At 41.8% G+C, this 18,566-nt stretch overlaps 1 protein-coding gene across 4 annotated transcripts in view; it reads right to left on the bottom strand.

Annotated features, from left to right (window-relative positions):
- ZNF229 (zinc finger protein 229) overlaps window positions 1-18,566 on the bottom strand; it is a 59,720-nt gene that overhangs the window by 17,282 nt on the left and 23,872 nt on the right. For 2 of the 4 annotated variants that reach the window (XM_042920903.1, XM_042920905.1), the window contains exon 4: window positions 14,282-14,339. In XM_042920903.1, coding sequence (XP_042776837.1) covers window positions 14,282-14,339 — 58 coding nt within the window. Of the gene's footprint in view, window positions 1-8,571; window positions 8,945-14,281; window positions 14,340-18,566 lie in introns of those variants that run through there. The other 2 variants (XM_042920902.1, XR_006197478.1) reach the window with 2 other exon arrangements.

Genomic DNA, 18,566 nt, shown 5'->3' with positions numbered 1-18,566 from the left:
CACGTCAGTTCTTCTAGAGCTAAAGGCCATCAGGCAAAGGTACACTAAGGTGGAATGCGGTAATGAAAAATAAAAGCTGAGGTAAAAAGAAGGTATAAGACACAAGTTCAGCAATGGCACTGATAGGTTGGTTCTTTCTGTAGTTCTTATACAGCCTCCCTGGATGTATTAAAATATTCATTTTCCAAGAAGCTCATTTGAGCCCCAGTGTCTAGAGTTTTTGTTGGAGTTTCATTTTGTGGGCATGACTCATCAAATCATTAGCCATGTGATGGGGCTGGTATCACCTGCTTCTAAACCCCAACCATCGTACGGTTAGTTTTGCTGGTGACCAGCCCCCATCCTGATTCATCTCATTAGAATAAACTCAGGTGTGATCCAACTGGCTCACCCTGAGTAACAGGATACTCCTATCAGTTGGGAAAATCCAAGAATTTAGAAGGTACCCCTCAGGAATCCAGAAAAAACACCAGACAAATTATTTACAGATAGGCATTCATCAGAAGATTAAAAAAAAACAACAAAAACCCTACCACAATTCTACAACATACATCAAAACGGTTTTCTGAAAGGGCCAGATAGTATTTCAGACTTGAAGACTATACAAAACTACTCTGTTCTGCCACCACCGTGCAAAAATAGATAATATGTAAACAGATGGGTGTGGCTGTGTTACAACAACAGATAATATGTAAACAGATGGGTGTGGCTATGTTACAACAACAGAAATTTATTTAGAAAAAACAGGACCATAGTTTGCCAACACTGGTAGAATATCTATTAATCACATTGGCTTATTCATAATCTCAAAGTCTAAGGGATGCCTATCCACTACTTTGTTCACACTCAACAATCATTGGCTGAACACTTCCATGTGCCAGGCCTGTCCTAGTCACCAGAGATACAGTAATAAACAAGACACAAACTTCCTCCTCACAGGAAAATTACATTAAAGCAGAGAGAGAGGTGATAAAACAAATTTATGGTCATGGTTTTGAATACTCAACAGTGGTAGGATACTCATACTCCCCAAAATGATCTACAGGTTCAATGCAATCCCAATCAAAGTCCTAATAGGCTTTTTCATAAAAATTAACAAGCTAATTCTAAAATTCACAATCTTAAAAAAATAAAATCCACAATCTTAAAAAGAACCAACTTGGGATACTTATATGATCTGATCTCAAGATTTACTATTAAACTACAATAATCATGAGAATGTGGAATTGACAAAGGATAGATATAGGCCAAAGGAGTAAAACAGTCCATGTATGTATGTCAACTAAGGTTTTTCTGCAAATGTGCTAAGGTAATTCAATTGGGAAAGGATAGTCTTCAGCAAAAGGAATTTGAACAGCTGGATATCCATGTGGGAACAAAAGAAGAAACTTGATCCTTAGTGCAAGCTATATACAAAAATTAACTCAAAATATATCATAGACTCAAACTTAAAAAGCTGAAATTACATAACTTCTAGAGGAAAACACAGGAGAAAATTTTGTGATGTTAGGATGGGCCAAGATTCTTAGGTAACATACAAAAAGCATGAGCCATAAATTAAAATATTGATATATTGGATTTCTTCAAAATTAAAATATTCTTCCCTCCAAAAGAAATCCTTAAGAATGTAAGAAAAAAAAAGCCACACACACACACACACACACACACACGAGGAAATATTTCAATACATAGATATGATAAAGGACTTGTATTCATAATACTTGAACTACAACTCAGTAATAAGAAATCCAACAACAAAAAGGGCAAAAAACTCTAAAGATACTTAAAAATGGAAGATACATAAATTGCCAATGAGTACATAAAAACTGTTCAACATCATTTGTCTTCAGGAAAATGCAAATTAACACTACAAATGCATTTTGATTGATATTGCCAAGTGCCCCATAAAAGTTCTTATTAATTTCATCCCAAAAGTGTTTGGTAATTGTCACTCCTGTATTGCACATGCTAACTCTGGATAATATACCTTTTTTATTGCAACAGGCCATCAGTCATTCTTTAAGGACAGTCATGAAGTTTGTTCTCTGTGTTCTCAAGGTACATGGCACATTCATCTACTCTGCTTCAAGATTAAGAGCATGGTCTCTGGAACCAGACAGCCTCATTAGAATCCTAAGTTTGTATATCTTATTAGCTTATTAGCTTGCTCAGACAAATTCCTTCACCATTCAATATTCAATCTCCTCATCTGTAAATGGTCCCTATATCATAGTTACAGAAGGAATCTTCAAAAAAGATACATGATAAGAATTCAAAACAGGGTCTGGAACCTACTGTGTGCTTAGTAAATGTTAGCTTTTATTATTATTTTCATCATCAATTTTATTCCATTCCATGGCTCATGGTAGTTCATGGAATTAATAATTAAAATATAGGTAATGCACACACACACACACACACACACACACACACACACTCCAAGTAATGCACAATGAACTTTAGATTCTTTCCTATTAAGAATGCTGCAAAGAACTTCTCTTTCCTAGATCTTAGCCTACTTGTCCAATTGCTTCTCTTGGATGAATTTCAAAAAATGAAAACTGAAACACCAAAGTATATACATTTAAAATTTTTGATAGTGAAGTAGCATATTTTCTTACCAAAAGTTTTTCCTATGTTTCCCTTCTCCCAAGAAAGTATAAGTATCCCTGATTCTCCATACCATGATTAATATTAGGTATTACCAATTTTTAAAAACCTTGAGTGCGGGGCGCCTGGGTGGCTCAGTCGGTTAAGCGGCTGACTTTGGCTCAGGTCATGATCTCGCGGTCTGTGAGTTCGAGCAGCGCGTCGGGCTCTGTGCTGACAGCTCAGAGCCTGAAGCCTGTTTCAGATTCTGTGTCTCCCTCTCTCTGACCCTCCCCTGTTCATGCTGTCTCTCTCTGTCTCAAAAATAAATAAACGTTAAAAAAAAAAAAAAAACACCTTGAGTGACATAATCAGTGGAAAACAACATTAAGAATGTTTATTTACGAATATTTTCATATCTTTACTTGCTATATCTATTCCTTCTTCCTAAAATTTGTCTATTCACATTTTTGTATTCATATCCATTATTTCTATTGGGGTTTCATTACCTTATGAATCTCTAAGATTATTAAGCCACTTTCTAGCATATATGTTGTTGACATTTTCAGCTCAGTTTACCGTACATCTTCTACACATGTATGTATGGTGCCTTTTTCACACAGGGAAATCTAAAATTTTCATACAGACTTGCTCATTGTTATATTTACTTTGGCTAGAGCCCTGCGCACCCGTAACCAGAAGCAACTTTTGTGTGTGTCAACACCGTTCTGCAGCGTTTTAGAAGTATTAACCCCATTTAACTCTCACAAGCTCATTGGGTAAGCACTATAATTACACCTCGGAAACTCATTCACGGAGCGCAACTTGCCCAATGTGATGGCGCTAGGAAGCGGCACGGCTGATGGGCGAGTCAAGGAAAGGGCTGCGGGAAGCGGTAATGCTGAGTGTGGAGTCCAAGAGAGGGCTGGGGGGGGGCTCAGTACCTAGGAAACTGTCAATCCCGGATGAGCGACCGTAGCCCGCCTCCAAGCTGGGACTCGCGATCCGCCCCCAAACGCCAGGAAGCTCTGCCCAGCCAGAGGGAAACGCAAATGCCTCTACCCCTTGCCCTCCATCCACCATCACTTTTCGCCCTTCACACATAGGGCTGGGACACCACTGGTCCCTCGCCTAGGCTAAGGAGGCCTAGAGTCGCTGCCAGAACTCAAGTCTCACCACTATCTGGGGAATCATGGCCGCAACCTCCCCTGGAGCGGAAGTTCCTGCGACTCACTTCCCAGAACCCAGAACCACACGTGAGACACACCACCCGCACTGCTGGAGAGGAAGTGTTGTCCACGGCAAGGAACTTCTGGACTACACTTCCCAGAATGCCAAAGCGGTCTAGGGCTACAGCCCCACCTGCCTGGAGTGGAAGTGCTTCCGACTACACCTCCCAGAATCCTCTGCAGGATCATGCTTCCTCCCTACCCTCTCTATTTCTTTTGGTTAATTAAATATTACCTGAGTCACTTCTCCAGCGCTATTAGCGTTTGGCTTTTTTATATTTGTAAAAAAAATTTTTTTTTTTGTCAAGAAAGCTCTAGTACCTGGGGGGGGGGGGGGGGGGGGGAACAAGCAAAGCTTTCCATACGAAAAGAAAATTAACATGTTTTTTAGCAGAAAGACAAGATTTTAAAAGGGACTTGGTCTGGGCTGCATTGTACACCAGACTTAAGGAAGATGGGATGCCAGACTTGGTTTGACTTGATTGCCTCTTTACTTGTGCCTGTATTCATCTATCTCTGACTGCTATCTGGCACGAAGTATTTATTTCAAGATGCCAAGAATCCGTAAGAAATTCCAAGCACAAATCAGGCCGTAAAACAGAAACAGCAATGTTATTTCTGACAAATGAAAGGAACTGCACTGGCAAGGGGTTGGAGAAAAGATTGTAATAGGGAAAATGGCTCTTTCCTTTAAAAAGTTTTTTAAAGGTTTATTTATTTTTAGAGAGAGAGAGCGGGACAGGCACAGAGAGAGGGAGACAGAGAATCTCAAGCAGGCTCCACACTGTCAGTGCAGAGCCCAATATGGGGCTCAAATTCAGGAACTGCAAGATTATGACCTGAGCTGAAGTTGGAAACAACCGACTGAGCCATTCAGGCGCCCCTTTCCTTTAAATTTTTTAGTGCAAACTCAGGCTTCCTTTTGACTACTCCTGTGTTGGTCTTCAATATTATATATTTGCTGAGTATTTCTTTTATTCAGGAGGGGAGGTAGGTTGAGGTAGGAGTTGGAATGCAGGTAACCATGACCAGTGAAACCATAGGAAGTAGTACTTACCACTTTGCTTCTGGGCAGAAAAAAAATTTTTTTAATGAAACAATAATGCCAAAGTATTGAGAATAGTAACATGAAACACCAAATGCATATACCTTAAATTCCACGCTTAAAATTTTTTTGCCACACTGGCTTCATTTACCATTTTCTGAAATATTGTATAGCTACTTCTTGATATTATTTCCTTCCAAATACTACCTATATCACTTAAAAAATAACGATATTATATATCCACAAAATCATTACCTTATGGGACAAAATTAACAATTCTTAGTATTATCTAATTTGTATCCCAGTATGAGTTCCTGTTTATTGAAAAATACTTTTTTTTTGAAAAATACTTTTTACAACTAGTTTATTCCAATCAGTATCCAAACGGATTAACCATATTTGATCATCTCATCTGAAGTTCATTTATTCTAAAACTACCCTCCCCAACACACATCATCACCATCATTTTTCATTTCTTCAACTGTTGTAGAATCGAGATGTCAAATTACGTATCCAAATCTGCATTTTCTATTGGCCTCCTCATACTTTTTCCTGCAAACTTCTAAATTTTCTGTAAAGTAGAATTTTGATTTAAAGGCTAGGTTGGATACAGGGTCAAGGGGGGGGGGCAAGAATACTTCATAGAAGGGACTGGGAATATTTGAATAAGAAACCATATTCCCTTAAACCAATTCAAGTCCTAGAAGCACCTGGGTGGCTCAGTCGGTTAAGCAGCCGACTTCAGCTCAGGTCATGATCTTATGGTTCATGAGTTTGAGCCCCGCATTGGGCTCTGTGCTGACAGCTCAGAGCCTGGAACCTGCTTCAGATTCTGTGTTTCTGTTTCTCTCTCTGCCCCTCCCCTGCTCATGTGCTCTCTCTTTGTCAAAAATAAATTTTAAAAAAAATATTAAAAAATGAAAAACCTTGTCAGGTCTATTGTAGCTACAATAGAGCAAAACCTCATTAATTCAAACTACTCTGGTGCACAATTGGGATAATTATATGTAATTAATATTGAGTTAAAAGTTCAAATTTTTCAACATAATTTAAGACTTTTTGATTTAGGTTTTGATGATCTATTGCCTATAAATTGCATTTGCATGTTGAATAAAACTGGCAAAACAACATAATGTATAGAACATTTTGAAAAGTGCCATAGAAATAAAACTACTGTAATTCACCATCTTTCATGCTTTTTTTTTATTTAAAAATTGAGATGTAATTGACATAAAATTATATTAATTTCAGGTGCACAACATAACGGTTCGATATATGTACATATTGTTAAAGTATTACCATAATAAATCAGTTAAAATCCATTACCACACATAGTTACACTTTTTTTTTCTGGCGACTGGAACTGTTAAGATCTACTCTCTTAGCAAGTTTCAAATATACAATTTAATATTATTAACTATAGTCACCATGCCGTACATTACATCCCCAGGACTCAATTTATAACTTGATGCCTTAATTTTGCACTACTCCACCCATTTCAACCATTCCTCATCCCTTGCCTCTGGCGACAAGTCTTTCCTTTGTGTCTATGAGTTGGTTTTTTGTTTTGGATTCCACATATAAGTGAGAGCATATGATCTATTTCGCCTCAGGCTGGATAATTTCAAATGACTAGTCTTCAAGTTCACAGGTTCTTTGCTCTGCTTGATCAAGTCCATTTGATGTTCTCTATTGTGTTTTTCCCCCATCTCATCCATTGTATTCTTGAGCTCCAGACTGTGTTCAAATCTTTTGTGATTTCTTTTTTAATGTTGATTTATTTTTGAGACAGAGAGAGACAGAACATGAACGGGGGTGGGTCAGAGAGAGAGGGAGACTCAGAATCCAAAGCAGGCTCCAGGTTCTGAGCTGTCAGCACAGAGCCTGATGACCCTGGGGGAGGAGTGTTGTGGGTAAAGTGAAACGGTTCTTACCCTCTTCAATGTGTCTATTTTTTGCCCCAAAGTTGTGCTGGAACTTTGCTGGACTCCTGGACTTCCAGAAGGGTACTCTTGTTCGTGGGTGGTTGTCAAAATCAATGTTCTTTGGGGGGAATGAATGTAGAAAACTCCTGTTCTACCATGTTGCTGATGTTGCTCTCTTTCAGAGTTTTATTTACAAAGCTAAATGTAAAAATGGCAGGATCTTCTTCTTTTCAAGGCTAAATAATATTCCAGTGTATGTATATGCCATATTTTCTTTATCCATGTATCTGTTGAGAGACATTTGAGTTGTTTCTTAACTTGGCTATTGGGAATAGTGCTGCAATAAACATGGGACTGCAGATGTCTCATCCTGTTTTCAATTGTTTGGTGGTATATATCCATAAATGGGATCATATTGTAGTTACATTTTTAATTTTGGGGAGGGGGGAATTTCCACTGCTATTTTCCATATAGGCTGCACCATTTTAATTCCCAAAAACAGTGCAGAAGAGTTCAATTTCTCCAAATGTTCAACACTTGTTATCTATTTTTTTTTAATAATAGCCATCCTACTGGTGTGAGTTGATATCTTATTGTGGTTTTGATTTGCATTTCACTGATTAGTGATGCTGAGCATATTTTCATATACCTTTTGGACACTTGTACATCTTCTTTGAGAAGGGTCTATTCAAGTCTTATATCCATTTTAAAGTCCGGTTATGTTCGTTTTTGCTATTGAATTGTAGGAGTTCATTTTATATTTTATACATTAACCCCTTATCAGATATGTGCTTTGCATGTATTTTCTCCCATTGCATAGATTGCCTTTTCATTCTTTTGATTGTTTCCTTTGCTATGCAGAAGGTTTTTAGTTTGATGTAGTCCCACTTATCTACTTTCACTTTTGTTAATTGTGCTTTTGGTGTCATATCCAAGAAATCACTGCCAAGACCAACGGGAAGAAGTTTTTCCCTTATGTTTTCTTCTAGGAGTTTTATGGTTTCAGGTTTTATATTTAAGTCTTGAATCCATTTGTATTTATTTTTGTGAATGGTGTAAGACAGCATCCAATTTCATTCTTTAGCATGCTCAGGACTTTATGCTTAGTGAAATCAGCGAGTCGCAGGTCAGAAGTGGCATGACTCTACTTAAATGAGGTTCCTAACTAGTCAAATTCACAGAAGCAGAGATTAGAATGGTGATTACCAGGGGCCAGGGGAAGGGGTAAATGGAGAGTTGTTCAATGGGGCTACAGTTTCATTTATGCAAGGTAAATTAGTCCTAGAGATCTGCTGTACAGCATAGTGCCTAAAATCAACAATACCGTATTATATACCTAAAAGTTTGCTAAGAGGGTAGATCTCATGATACCACACGCACGCGAGTGCATGCGCGCGCACACACACACACACACACACACACAAATCATAATAAAATAAAAAAGAGAGAAGGAAACTTTTGGAGGTGGCAGATATCATGTCTCCCAGTTTGCCAATAGATGTTAAGGCCAGTCTTCCAAACCCTTTATGTTTGCAACTATCAAGGCTGACAGTCAAAGAGTATATTCCATATATTTTCTCCCTCACCACTGTTGAATTACCCCAAACTCACTGTACTCTTTGGCCTTAAAACTCCCATTGAAACAGAAATTACACTTGTCACCTGATCAGTCTGGGTCCAATAAGGAGACAGAAACCACACAGTGCTTTCAATGGAAATTTAATTTACAAACGATTCAACTTTTAAAAAAGTAACTATACAATATTTTTAAACTTTATGTGGTACAATACTGAGGGTATCGAAGGAAAAACAAACTTCAGCAAACCTCAGACTTTGTGAAGAAAAGGTAACTGTAGCCCACTGGATGGCAGAGAATTTTCTGTTTTGCCTGGGTCAGTGGTGCTCCCTGGTTGCTGGTCAAGTTGGAAGCAACATTCTAGGGTGTGGGTGGTTTGTGGGCGAGTCGCAACTGGTGGTCGAGTGCATGGGCATGCAGAATGAGGAAGGGTGCAGATGGCATCCATTTGGGGAACAGATGAGTCATAGCCAGTGGCCACTTCATGGATGGACATAGGGAGTGGGTGTGCCTGTTTCGGTAGAAGGCCTGGAATGTGCAGGGTCCACATCCGGAGGTCCACGGGAATGTGATCAATGGCCTAGAGTTGCAAGACCAGCAAGGGACTGTACCTTCTGAGTGTGTGGAGAGTGCAGAGTACGAGCAGATTGTCCTCACACCCACACTGCTGACTGACCATGCAGCTGCTACAAAAGCAGAAGACCCCTTCCTCCTGCAACCTCCTTCCAACGCCCTCTGCGGAGAACACTTAACATTGTGTCCACTGCAAAGGAGAGATGCTCAAAGAAATTTCTTTCATTATCACAGAGTGTGTGTTAAAGGGTGAGTTTGGAGCTGAAAGTCAATAAACTGGCACAGTGTCCCTAGACTGAACTGCAACCATTGCCCTTTCAAAGTCCCAGCTACGGGTCTGTAAGTGTTGGGTTACATGGGAAGACATACAGGATAAGGGTCAGGAAATCAAGGATTGGCCTAAAACAGCACAGAGACACAAAGGAAGACCACACAGTGGGAAGACAGCTGGCTTTCCTACTGGTCAATTTGCAGTAATTACTCATTCAAGGAGCGATATACTACAGCAACCACCTAGCGATAGGTCAAGTCCATCGCCTTCCGTCTCTGGCAGCATCTTTCTAAAGCAAATGTCACAACCTTTCATCAGACTCACTTTCTCCAAACAGAGCATTTCCTATGTTATACATACACCCACCTGGGCTAAACAGTCCAAACAACCCTTGAAACAACACTGAAAAGTGTAGAGTAGTGGAGGGGACTACTCCCAGTGCTACTCACGTTCTCAAACTTGTCAGTCACGGGTCATCCTGTAATGATCTCTAACAACTTGATTTTTTTTTCTTCAAAAAGTATGTGGAAATTTTTATAGGTCTATATCATTTTTAATGGTGATATTTTGTTTCATTTTATGGGGGTACCATAATTTACTCAATCTCTTATTCGTGTATCTTCAGGTTGTTTACAATTTTTTTTTATTATTGTAAATATTCTGGGAGCATGTTCCCTTCTGAAATCATCTTTTCCCTCTTGTACAATTACACCCTAAAGATAAATTTTGTGAGGTGGAATTATTAGCTCAAGACGATGCACATTATACCCCTTGGTACATGTAGATAAAACCCTCTCCAGAAAGGTTGCACCTGTATTTTTTCCCCGCTAATTGCTAGTTTTTCCACTCCATTATTGACATTGAGTTATATTGATCTTTCACTGTTGCTCGCCTGAATTGGTAAGAAAGCAACACTTCAGGAATGGTTTTATTTGCATTTGAATGGCTGTTCCATGTACAAACCATAACTAGTAGGAAATTCTAATGTAAGAAAAAGTAGAAATAAAACACGGTACAAATAAGTTTCCATTATTTCTTATGGGGAAATTCGCTTTGATATACAAGTGCTTTGGAACACAAACATGTTTCCAGAACAAATTATGCTCACAAACCAAGGTTTTACTGTATCCCTCCTCCTCCCAAACCCATCTATAGTCCCAAACTAAACCACAATTGTGGAAGGGACTTGACCAAACTAGCACCTTCTAAAACCCCATTATTAAACAAGACTATTGAGAAGTGCTGGGGCCGGCTTCTGACAATAAACAGCCTTGCCCTTCTGTAAGTTGTTAGTCACGTCAGTAAATATTAGTTTTACTGAATTAACTTTATTAAGACTATTTGTAGGACACCTGGTCTATTTCTTACTGCACTTAAGTGGTAAGCTGACAAACTTTTCTCATCGTTACACATTACAGAGTTTCCCTACTGCACGGGATTTCTGATGTCTATAGATTGCACTTTTGGAAGGCTTTACCACATGCATGTTATCTGGGCCACTTCTTTTTTTTTTTATTTAAAAAATTTTTTTAATGTTTATTTATTCTTGAGAGAGAGAGAGAGAGTGGGGGAGGGGCAGAGAGTGAGGGAGACACAGAACCGAAGCAGGCTCCAGACTCTGAGCTGTCAGCACAGAGCCTGATGCGAGGCTCAAACCCATGAACCATGAGATCATGACCTGAGCCCAAGATGGACGCTCAACTGACTGAGCCACGGAGGCACCCCTGGAACATTTCTTTTTTATGTACGTACCAATGAATGAAGATTCTCACTGAAGCCCTACCCACACCATTTTAGACGGCTGCACTGCCACATATGGCCATAAAGATTTAAAAGTTTCAAACTCTGAATTATGAAGTTGCTTTCTTACGCGAACTCCAATGACTATAAAATATGTTGCTGTTAAATCTCCCTGTCATAGTCAGTATAGCCTGGGCAAAACTAGCAACAAAGAAACTGTCAAAATGTCAGGACTATAACACAATGAATGTCTATTTATGGGGCGCCTGGGTGGCTCAGTAGGTTAAGCGTCGGACTTCAGCTCAGGTCACGATCTCGCAGTCCGTGAGTTCGAGCCCCGCGTCGGGCTCTGGGCTGATGGCTCAGAGCCTGGAGCCTGCTTCGGATTCTGTGTCTCCCTCTCTCTCTGCCCCTCCCCCACTCATGCTCTGTCTGTCTCTCTTTCAAAAATAATCATTAAAAAATTTTTTTAAATAGAAGAAAAATGTCTATTTATTAAAAAAAAAAAAAAAAAAAGGTCTAACACAGATCAGATAGCCACCTTCCACCAATCCAAGCCTGGAACAGCCTCTAGGAAACATTTCTAGGAAAGATGCCTGGAGGACATCACAAGAGGTCTGTAAGGGTCAGGCCTGGAAGCAGCTTACATCACTTTTGCTCGTACTCTGTTGCTTGGAAACCGTATCACGTGGACGAGCTCTCAACTGCAAGGGGTTCTGGGAAATGAAGGCTCTTTACGTGACCAAGAAATGGAGCCCGCAAGGTGAACGCACAGTAAATGTGGCCGTAAAATATCACTTCTAGAGAGCCCCTCTCTGTGTAGAAAACCTTGTGGGTTTGGAAACCTGAGAATTTGGACTAATATTCTTGCCACACGAATAACAATAACATGGGTTTCATTTCTGAGCACTCATTTTGAGTATCTTTCTAGCAGGCACACTCTTTAAAAAATCTACAGATTTTGGCTGGCCTGAAAGCCTCAGTGTCCTCATCTCAATTATAATTTCCTTCCTGGGCATATCCACTCGTGGAAATCTGACCTCTAATTATTGTCATTGCCACAAAGCGTGCGTCTGTCAGTTATCACTTACTTTGCCACTGCAGCATGCGACAGCTGGTGGGAGTCTTGCAGACATTGTCGAGATCCAGAGTAGTTCTCTGGAATGCTCTTGTGAACCCCTGCTTCCGTGCCTCAGAACGACATCTTGGGCGACAGTGTCCTTGCCCTTTGCTGCCCCAGCCCTCCCAATGGCCGAGTGAGCCTCTATCACCTTCAGTGCATGGACTTGCTTGGTTTCCTGATTGAACCCTGACTAACTACGTTGAGAATGTTTCCGTCCCCTTGTGCAGTCTTTGATGAGTAAGAAGGTCCGAGCTGCAACGAAAGCCCTGGCCATCCTCACGATACACACAGTGTATCTCATCCGTATGCAGTCTCTGGTGAGCAAGAAGGTATGAGTTACGACCGAAGCCCTTACCACATTCCTTACGCTTATAGGGCCTCTCTCCTGTGTGGACTCTGAGATGCACTTGAAGATCTGAATTCCGACCGAAGCCCTTACCGCACTCATCACATCTATACGGTTTCTCTCTGGTATGATCTCTTTGATGTAAGTGAAAATATGAGCTGTAACTGAAGCCCTTACCACACACGTCACACGTGTAAGGCTTTTCTCCTGTGTGAACTCTCTGATGAATGTGAAGAACTGAACTGTAGGCAAAAGCCTTTCTGCACACGCTGCATGTGTAGGGCTTCTCCCCTGTGTGGACTCTCTGGCGAATGTGAAGGTGTGTGCTTTGGCTGAAGCCCTTTCCACACTCGCCACACCGGTAAGGCTTCTCCCCCGTGTGCAGCCTCCGGTGGACTTGAAGAACAGAGCTTGAACTGAAGCAGAGGCTGGAAAAATGGTCGCCTGGGTGACACAGTGTGAAACACTTGGCAAAACAGTTGCTGGCAATAATTTAGAAGCTAGAAAATGTCCCTAAGGAGAAGGGGTGGGCTCAGGCAAGATGGCGTCCAGGCAGAGGAAAGGAGCGGGAGCGCATTTATGTTAGCTCGCACCCGAGCTGCTCTAAGAAAGTAATGGGCTCAGAACAAAACCAGTATAAAACAAAATAACGTGCTATAGGGATCTTCTTTTAAAATGCTTTGGGAAAGGAAAAAGGCAAGTGAAAACGAGATCGATGAAGCAGATGTGGCAAGACGTTGAGCCTGCGCTCTACATCGGCATTCATAGTACTCTTTTCCCTTTTTGTATACTTTCATAATTAAAACATTTTTCATGATTTAAAAAAAATCACGGCTGCACCCTCTGATGGCCTTTTTGATGCATCAACTTGGCTAGACTACGGTCCCATTATTGAAGCAAAAATTAATCTAGGTGTTGCTGTGAAGATGTTTGGTAGAGGTGATTAAAGTCCTTAATCAGATGACTTTGAAGGAGATTATTTTAAATAATCTGGGTGGGCCTGACTCAGTCAGTTGAAGGGTCTTCAGACCAGAACTGAGGCTTCCCTAAGAGAAAAAATTCTACCTGTAGACAGCAGTCCCAGTCTGTATCTAAGAGTTCCAGCCCGCCCTGGGATTTCCAATTTGCCCTGCACCCCGCCCCCACCCCCAGTCACATAAAAGAAATCTCATCCAAATCTCTTCTTACTATATATCTCATGTTGTTCCTACTTCATTGGTTGAACCCTGATGGACATATACCCATTCAAATCTTGCTACTTATGTGGAGTGGACCCCGCACTACTCAGAGTGTGGTCATGTATGTACTGACCACGCACTCGAATGTTGTGGCAATGCTGCATTGCTATAGAAGTTTCTGGGGCGCCTGGGTGGCTCAGTCGGTTAAGCGTCTGACTTCGGCTCAGGTCACGATCTCACGGTCCATGAGTTGGAGCCCTGCATTGGGCTCTGCACTGACAGCTCAGAGCCTGGAGCCTGCTTCCGATTCTGTGTCTCCCTCTCTCTCTCTCTGCCCCTCCCCGGCTTGTGCTCGCTCTCTCTCTCTCTCTCAAAAACAAACATTAAAAGCTTCTGGATTCTTCCTTTTGATTGCTGTATTGATCTCTCTGTGACAAGCAGCTCATGGACTGGCACTTGTGTGCGAACCACACTTGGAATAGCCTGAACTAGGCATCCTGACATCTCTGAGCCTGTTCCTTCCTTTCTGCAAAGGGCGTTAACACCACCTCTCTCACACAGCTGTTAGGAGCAAGGTGAAGTGTCTAAGACACAGCCGCCACTCAAAACTTGGCCATTTCCTTTCAGAAAATAGCTCCCCAGAAGGGACGTGGTATTTAAGAGAGAGAAAGGAAACCTTGACTTACCCGGAACTTAACCATACTGTCTTCCTCTTGGAAAGAGTGGGATCCCGAGAACGCAGAACTGCAAAGAAAGAATCCATGAGAGTGTGGGTTTAACAAATTCTGAGTAAATCCTGGTTTCTTCTTTTTTTTCTTTTAAACTTTTTTTTTAATGTTTATTTATTTTTGAGAGAGAGAGAGAGAGAGATACAGAGAGTGTGAGCAGGGGAGGGGCAGAGAGAGACAGAGACACAGAATCTGAAGCAGGCTCCAGGCTCTGAGCTGTCAGCACAGGGCCCAACGTGGGGCTCGAACTCACATGCAGTGAGTTCACGACCTGAGCCAAAGTCTGACATTTAACCAACTGAGCCACCCAGGTGCCCCTGTCCTGGTTTCTTCTTATCTGTGCAATTTTTTCACACATTCTTCCCTCCCAAGGTATCTTTACCTCTCTTCTCATTCTCAACGGACTGAATCTCACCTCCTCAAGCCTTCTCCCCTGCCCGCATTCCACCCAGGCTCTCCTGTCACTCCTGTCTCGCTCCTCAAACTTTTCAGTCAAAACTGCCATGCTTTTCCTTTTCTCAGACTTGCCAATGTGTTGACGTCACCTGCATCCCAGTCATTCCGGAAAACAGGCTCCAGAATTTCTGACTTGGAGGGTGATCTCAGCATGACGGGGGAACCTTCTTTTGCTCCCACTTTCACATGCAAGTTACTCCTGTGTAACCAGGACCTGGAAGCTGAAGAACTTTCAGTTAGCTAAGATCTTACAAAACAACCTCTCCCCAGCACCCATTCTACGCTCTGGGACCCTGTGACTTTTGCAAATACTGATGGCACAGCTACAACATGGAAGGCACACTCTGCTCTGGAAAAGCTCACAGGATGGAGCGAGGAACTCTCTAGATCTGCTGGTGGACAGAAGCAGGTAGAAGGAGGCCCTGGGAACTTGGCACTCTACATCCACTCAACTCCTTTCCCTGTCCTGCCTGTAGCAGGAGACCCCCTTGCCCTCCAGCTTCCAGTTGAACTTAGCCAATAGGGCAAGTCAGCAGGAGATCCAGCGAAGGGACATAAGTGAAGTCAGAGTACTTCCCCAGCTCTTTCCTGGAGTTGCTTTGGACTGGCTGTTTCATACCCCTTGACCAAAGGTCACAGCACCTATCAGTGGCCCTCCTCTCAGATCTCTTTCCCCAGGTCTGGTAACTGGCTCCTCCCTCAGCCCTTCCACCCTAGGGACGACAGTCAGTTACCCTGCTATGAGCAGATCTGGGACATTGCAAGATCCTTTCTTGATTACCACACCCTGCCCCCACTTTGGTAAACTGCCCCTTTATTTTAAGCTCGTCTCAACTTACCATTCTGACTCTGGTGTTTATTTCCTATCTGAAAAACTCCGTAAACATCTGTAAAAACTCTGTAGCCTCTGGCCTTCAAGGAGAAACTGAGTGTGTAAAATTTCTGCTTTAGGCACTGTGGGAACCCCAAAGATTAAAGGATAAAAACCAAAGACCATGTCTCTGTCTTCTCAGATAGTGCTTCTCAAAACTACCTGGGGGCGCCTGGGGGGCTCAGTCAGTTAAGAGTCCGACTTCAGCTCAGGTCATGATCTCATGGTTTATGGGTTCGAGCCCCATGTCGGGCTGTGTGCTGACAGCTCAGAGCCTGGAGCCTGCTTCAGATTCTTTGTCTCCCCCACCGCTTCTCTCTCTGCCCCTCCCTGGCTCTCACTGTCTCTCTCTCAAAAATAAATAAACATTAAAAAAAAAAATTTTTTTAAACTACCTGTTGTGAGAGGTGTGTGGGTAGCTCAGTTGGTTAAGCATACAACTCCTGATTTCAGCTCATGTCAGCATCTCAGTTTGTGAGATTGAGCCCCGCATCAGGCTCTGTGCTAAGCATGGAGCCTGCTTGTGATTCTCTCTCTCCCCCTCTCTCTCTCTCTCTGCCTTTCCCCTGCTCACACTTGCTCTCTCTTTCAAAATAAATAGATAAACATTAAAAAAAAACAAAAAAACTACCTGTGGTGAAGGACCAGTTTCATGTTATTTTCACTGTTATTTTCATCTGTCACTGACCAATATTTTGGTAAAATACAGTTAAAAAGAAATTTCTAACTGGACAGTAACATGCAGAAAAATTAAACTGGACCACTTTCTTACACCATCACAAAAATAAAATCAAAATGGATATAAGACCTAAATGTGAGACAGGAAACCATCAAAACCCTAGAGGAGTAAACAGGCAACAACCTCTTTGACCTTGGCTGCAACAACTTCTTATTCGACATGTCTCCGAAGGCAAGGGAGATAAAAGCCAAAATGAACTACTAGGACCTAATCAAGATAAAAAGCTTCTGCACTGCAAAGGAAACAATCAACAAAACTAAAAGGCGACTGACAGAATGGGAGAAGATATTTGCAAATGACATATCGGATAAAGGGTTAGTATCCAAACGATATACAGAACTTACCAAACTCAACACCTGAAAAAAAAATAATCCAATGAAGAAATGGGCAGAAGACATGAACTGACACTTTTACAAAGAAGACACCCAGATGGCCTACTGGCCACACGGACACATGAAAAGATTCTCGGCGTCACTCATCATCAGGGAAATACAAATCAAAGCCACATTGAGATACCACCTCACACCTGTCAGAATGGCTAACATTAACAATTCAGGAAACAACAGATGTTGGCAAGGATGTGGAGAAAGGGGAACCCTCTTGCACCGTTGGTGGGAATGCAAACTGGTGCATCCACTCTGAAAAACAGCATGGAGGTTCCTTGAAAAATTAAAAATAGAGCTACCCTGTGACCCAGAAATAGCTAGGAATTTACCCAAGGGATACAGGAGTGCTGATGCATAGGGGCACATGTACCCCCAATGTTCATAGCAGCGCTTTCAACAATAGCCAAACTATGGAAAGAGCCCAAATGCCCATCAACTGACGAATGGATAAAGAAGATGTGGTTTATATATACAATGGAACACTACTTGGCAACGAAAAAGAATGAAAGCCTGCCGTTTGCAGCCATGTGGATGGAACTGGAGGATAGTATGTTAAGTGAAATAAGTCAGGGAGAGAAAGACAGATATTATGTTTTCACTCATGTGTGGAACTTGAGACACTTAACAGAAGACCATGGGGGAAGGGAAGGGGAAAAAGTGGTTTCGGAGAGGGAGGAAAACCCATAAGAGGCTCTTAAATACAGAGAACAAACTGAGGGTTGATGGAGGGGGAGCGGGGGGAGAGGGAAAAATGGGTGATGGGCATTGAGGAGGGCACTTGTTGGATGAGCAACGGGTGTTGTATGTAAGCGATGAATCACGGGAATCTACCCACAAAACCAAGAGCACACTGTATACACTGTATGATAGCTAACTTGACAATAAATTATATTTAAAAATAGATAAATAAAATAAAATAAAAATACGGAAAAAAGTAAAAAGAAATTTCTAGAAAAAGTACATACTTAGGCATACAAATTACAAGCCCATTTTTAAATCATCAGATTGATCAGTTATCATACAATTGCTAGAACTGATACACAAATTTTTCAAGGTTTACACTCAATTTCTGAAATTATCTGGTCACAGACCAATAACATTTAGCTCTCCAACTGGCCCCAGTCTGCTGGCCACCCCGCGAGCAGCTTGCAGGGTTACAGGATCAGGTTAATAGAATACAAAATGACTTTTTGGCAAATCTTCACCCTTTCCCCCCACTCCTTTACTACCTCTTGTAGAAAGCATGAATCGCCTTATTCTGGGCTCCCACAAAGGTTTGTTAAACCCCTAAGTACAGTGCTAAGCGCATTCTGATCTGAGTCCTGAAGCAGGACAGAGACCAGGTCCCCACGGCAACCTCTGGAGGGGAAGAGGAGCTGCAGGGAAAGCAACAATTGAATCTGGAACTTCAGGTGCCAAGAAACACAATCAGAAAGAGAAGCCCCGGGGCTCCTGGGTGGCTCAGTCAGTTGAGCACCTGACTTCAGCTCAGGTCACATGATCTCACAGTTTGTGAGTTTGAGCCCACATGGGCTCTCTGTGGTCAGCACAGAGCCCGCTTCAGATCCTCTGTCCCTCCCTCCCTCTGCCCCTACCCCTTGTTCTCTCTCTTTCTCTCTAAAAAATAAACATAAAAAAAAAAAAAAAAGAAATATAAGCCCCGAGTTTTCCCCAAAACCCTGCTTCCAGATTCCTGACTTTTCTTAGAAGTTCCAGAGGATTCAAAAGTGAGAGAGATGTGCCTAGCAATCCTGTGTAATCATCTCAGGAACGGGACAAAGACCATTGCTT

This window comes from Panthera leo, chromosome E2 (genome assembly GCF_018350215.1).
Source record: "Panthera leo isolate Ple1 chromosome E2, P.leo_Ple1_pat1.1, whole genome shotgun sequence".
In the NCBI taxonomy this organism is placed as follows: domain Eukaryota; kingdom Metazoa; phylum Chordata; class Mammalia; order Carnivora; family Felidae; genus Panthera; species Panthera leo.
The sequence above is the reverse complement of the archived record's forward strand: the minus strand, read 5'-3'. Positions and strand labels throughout refer to the sequence as shown.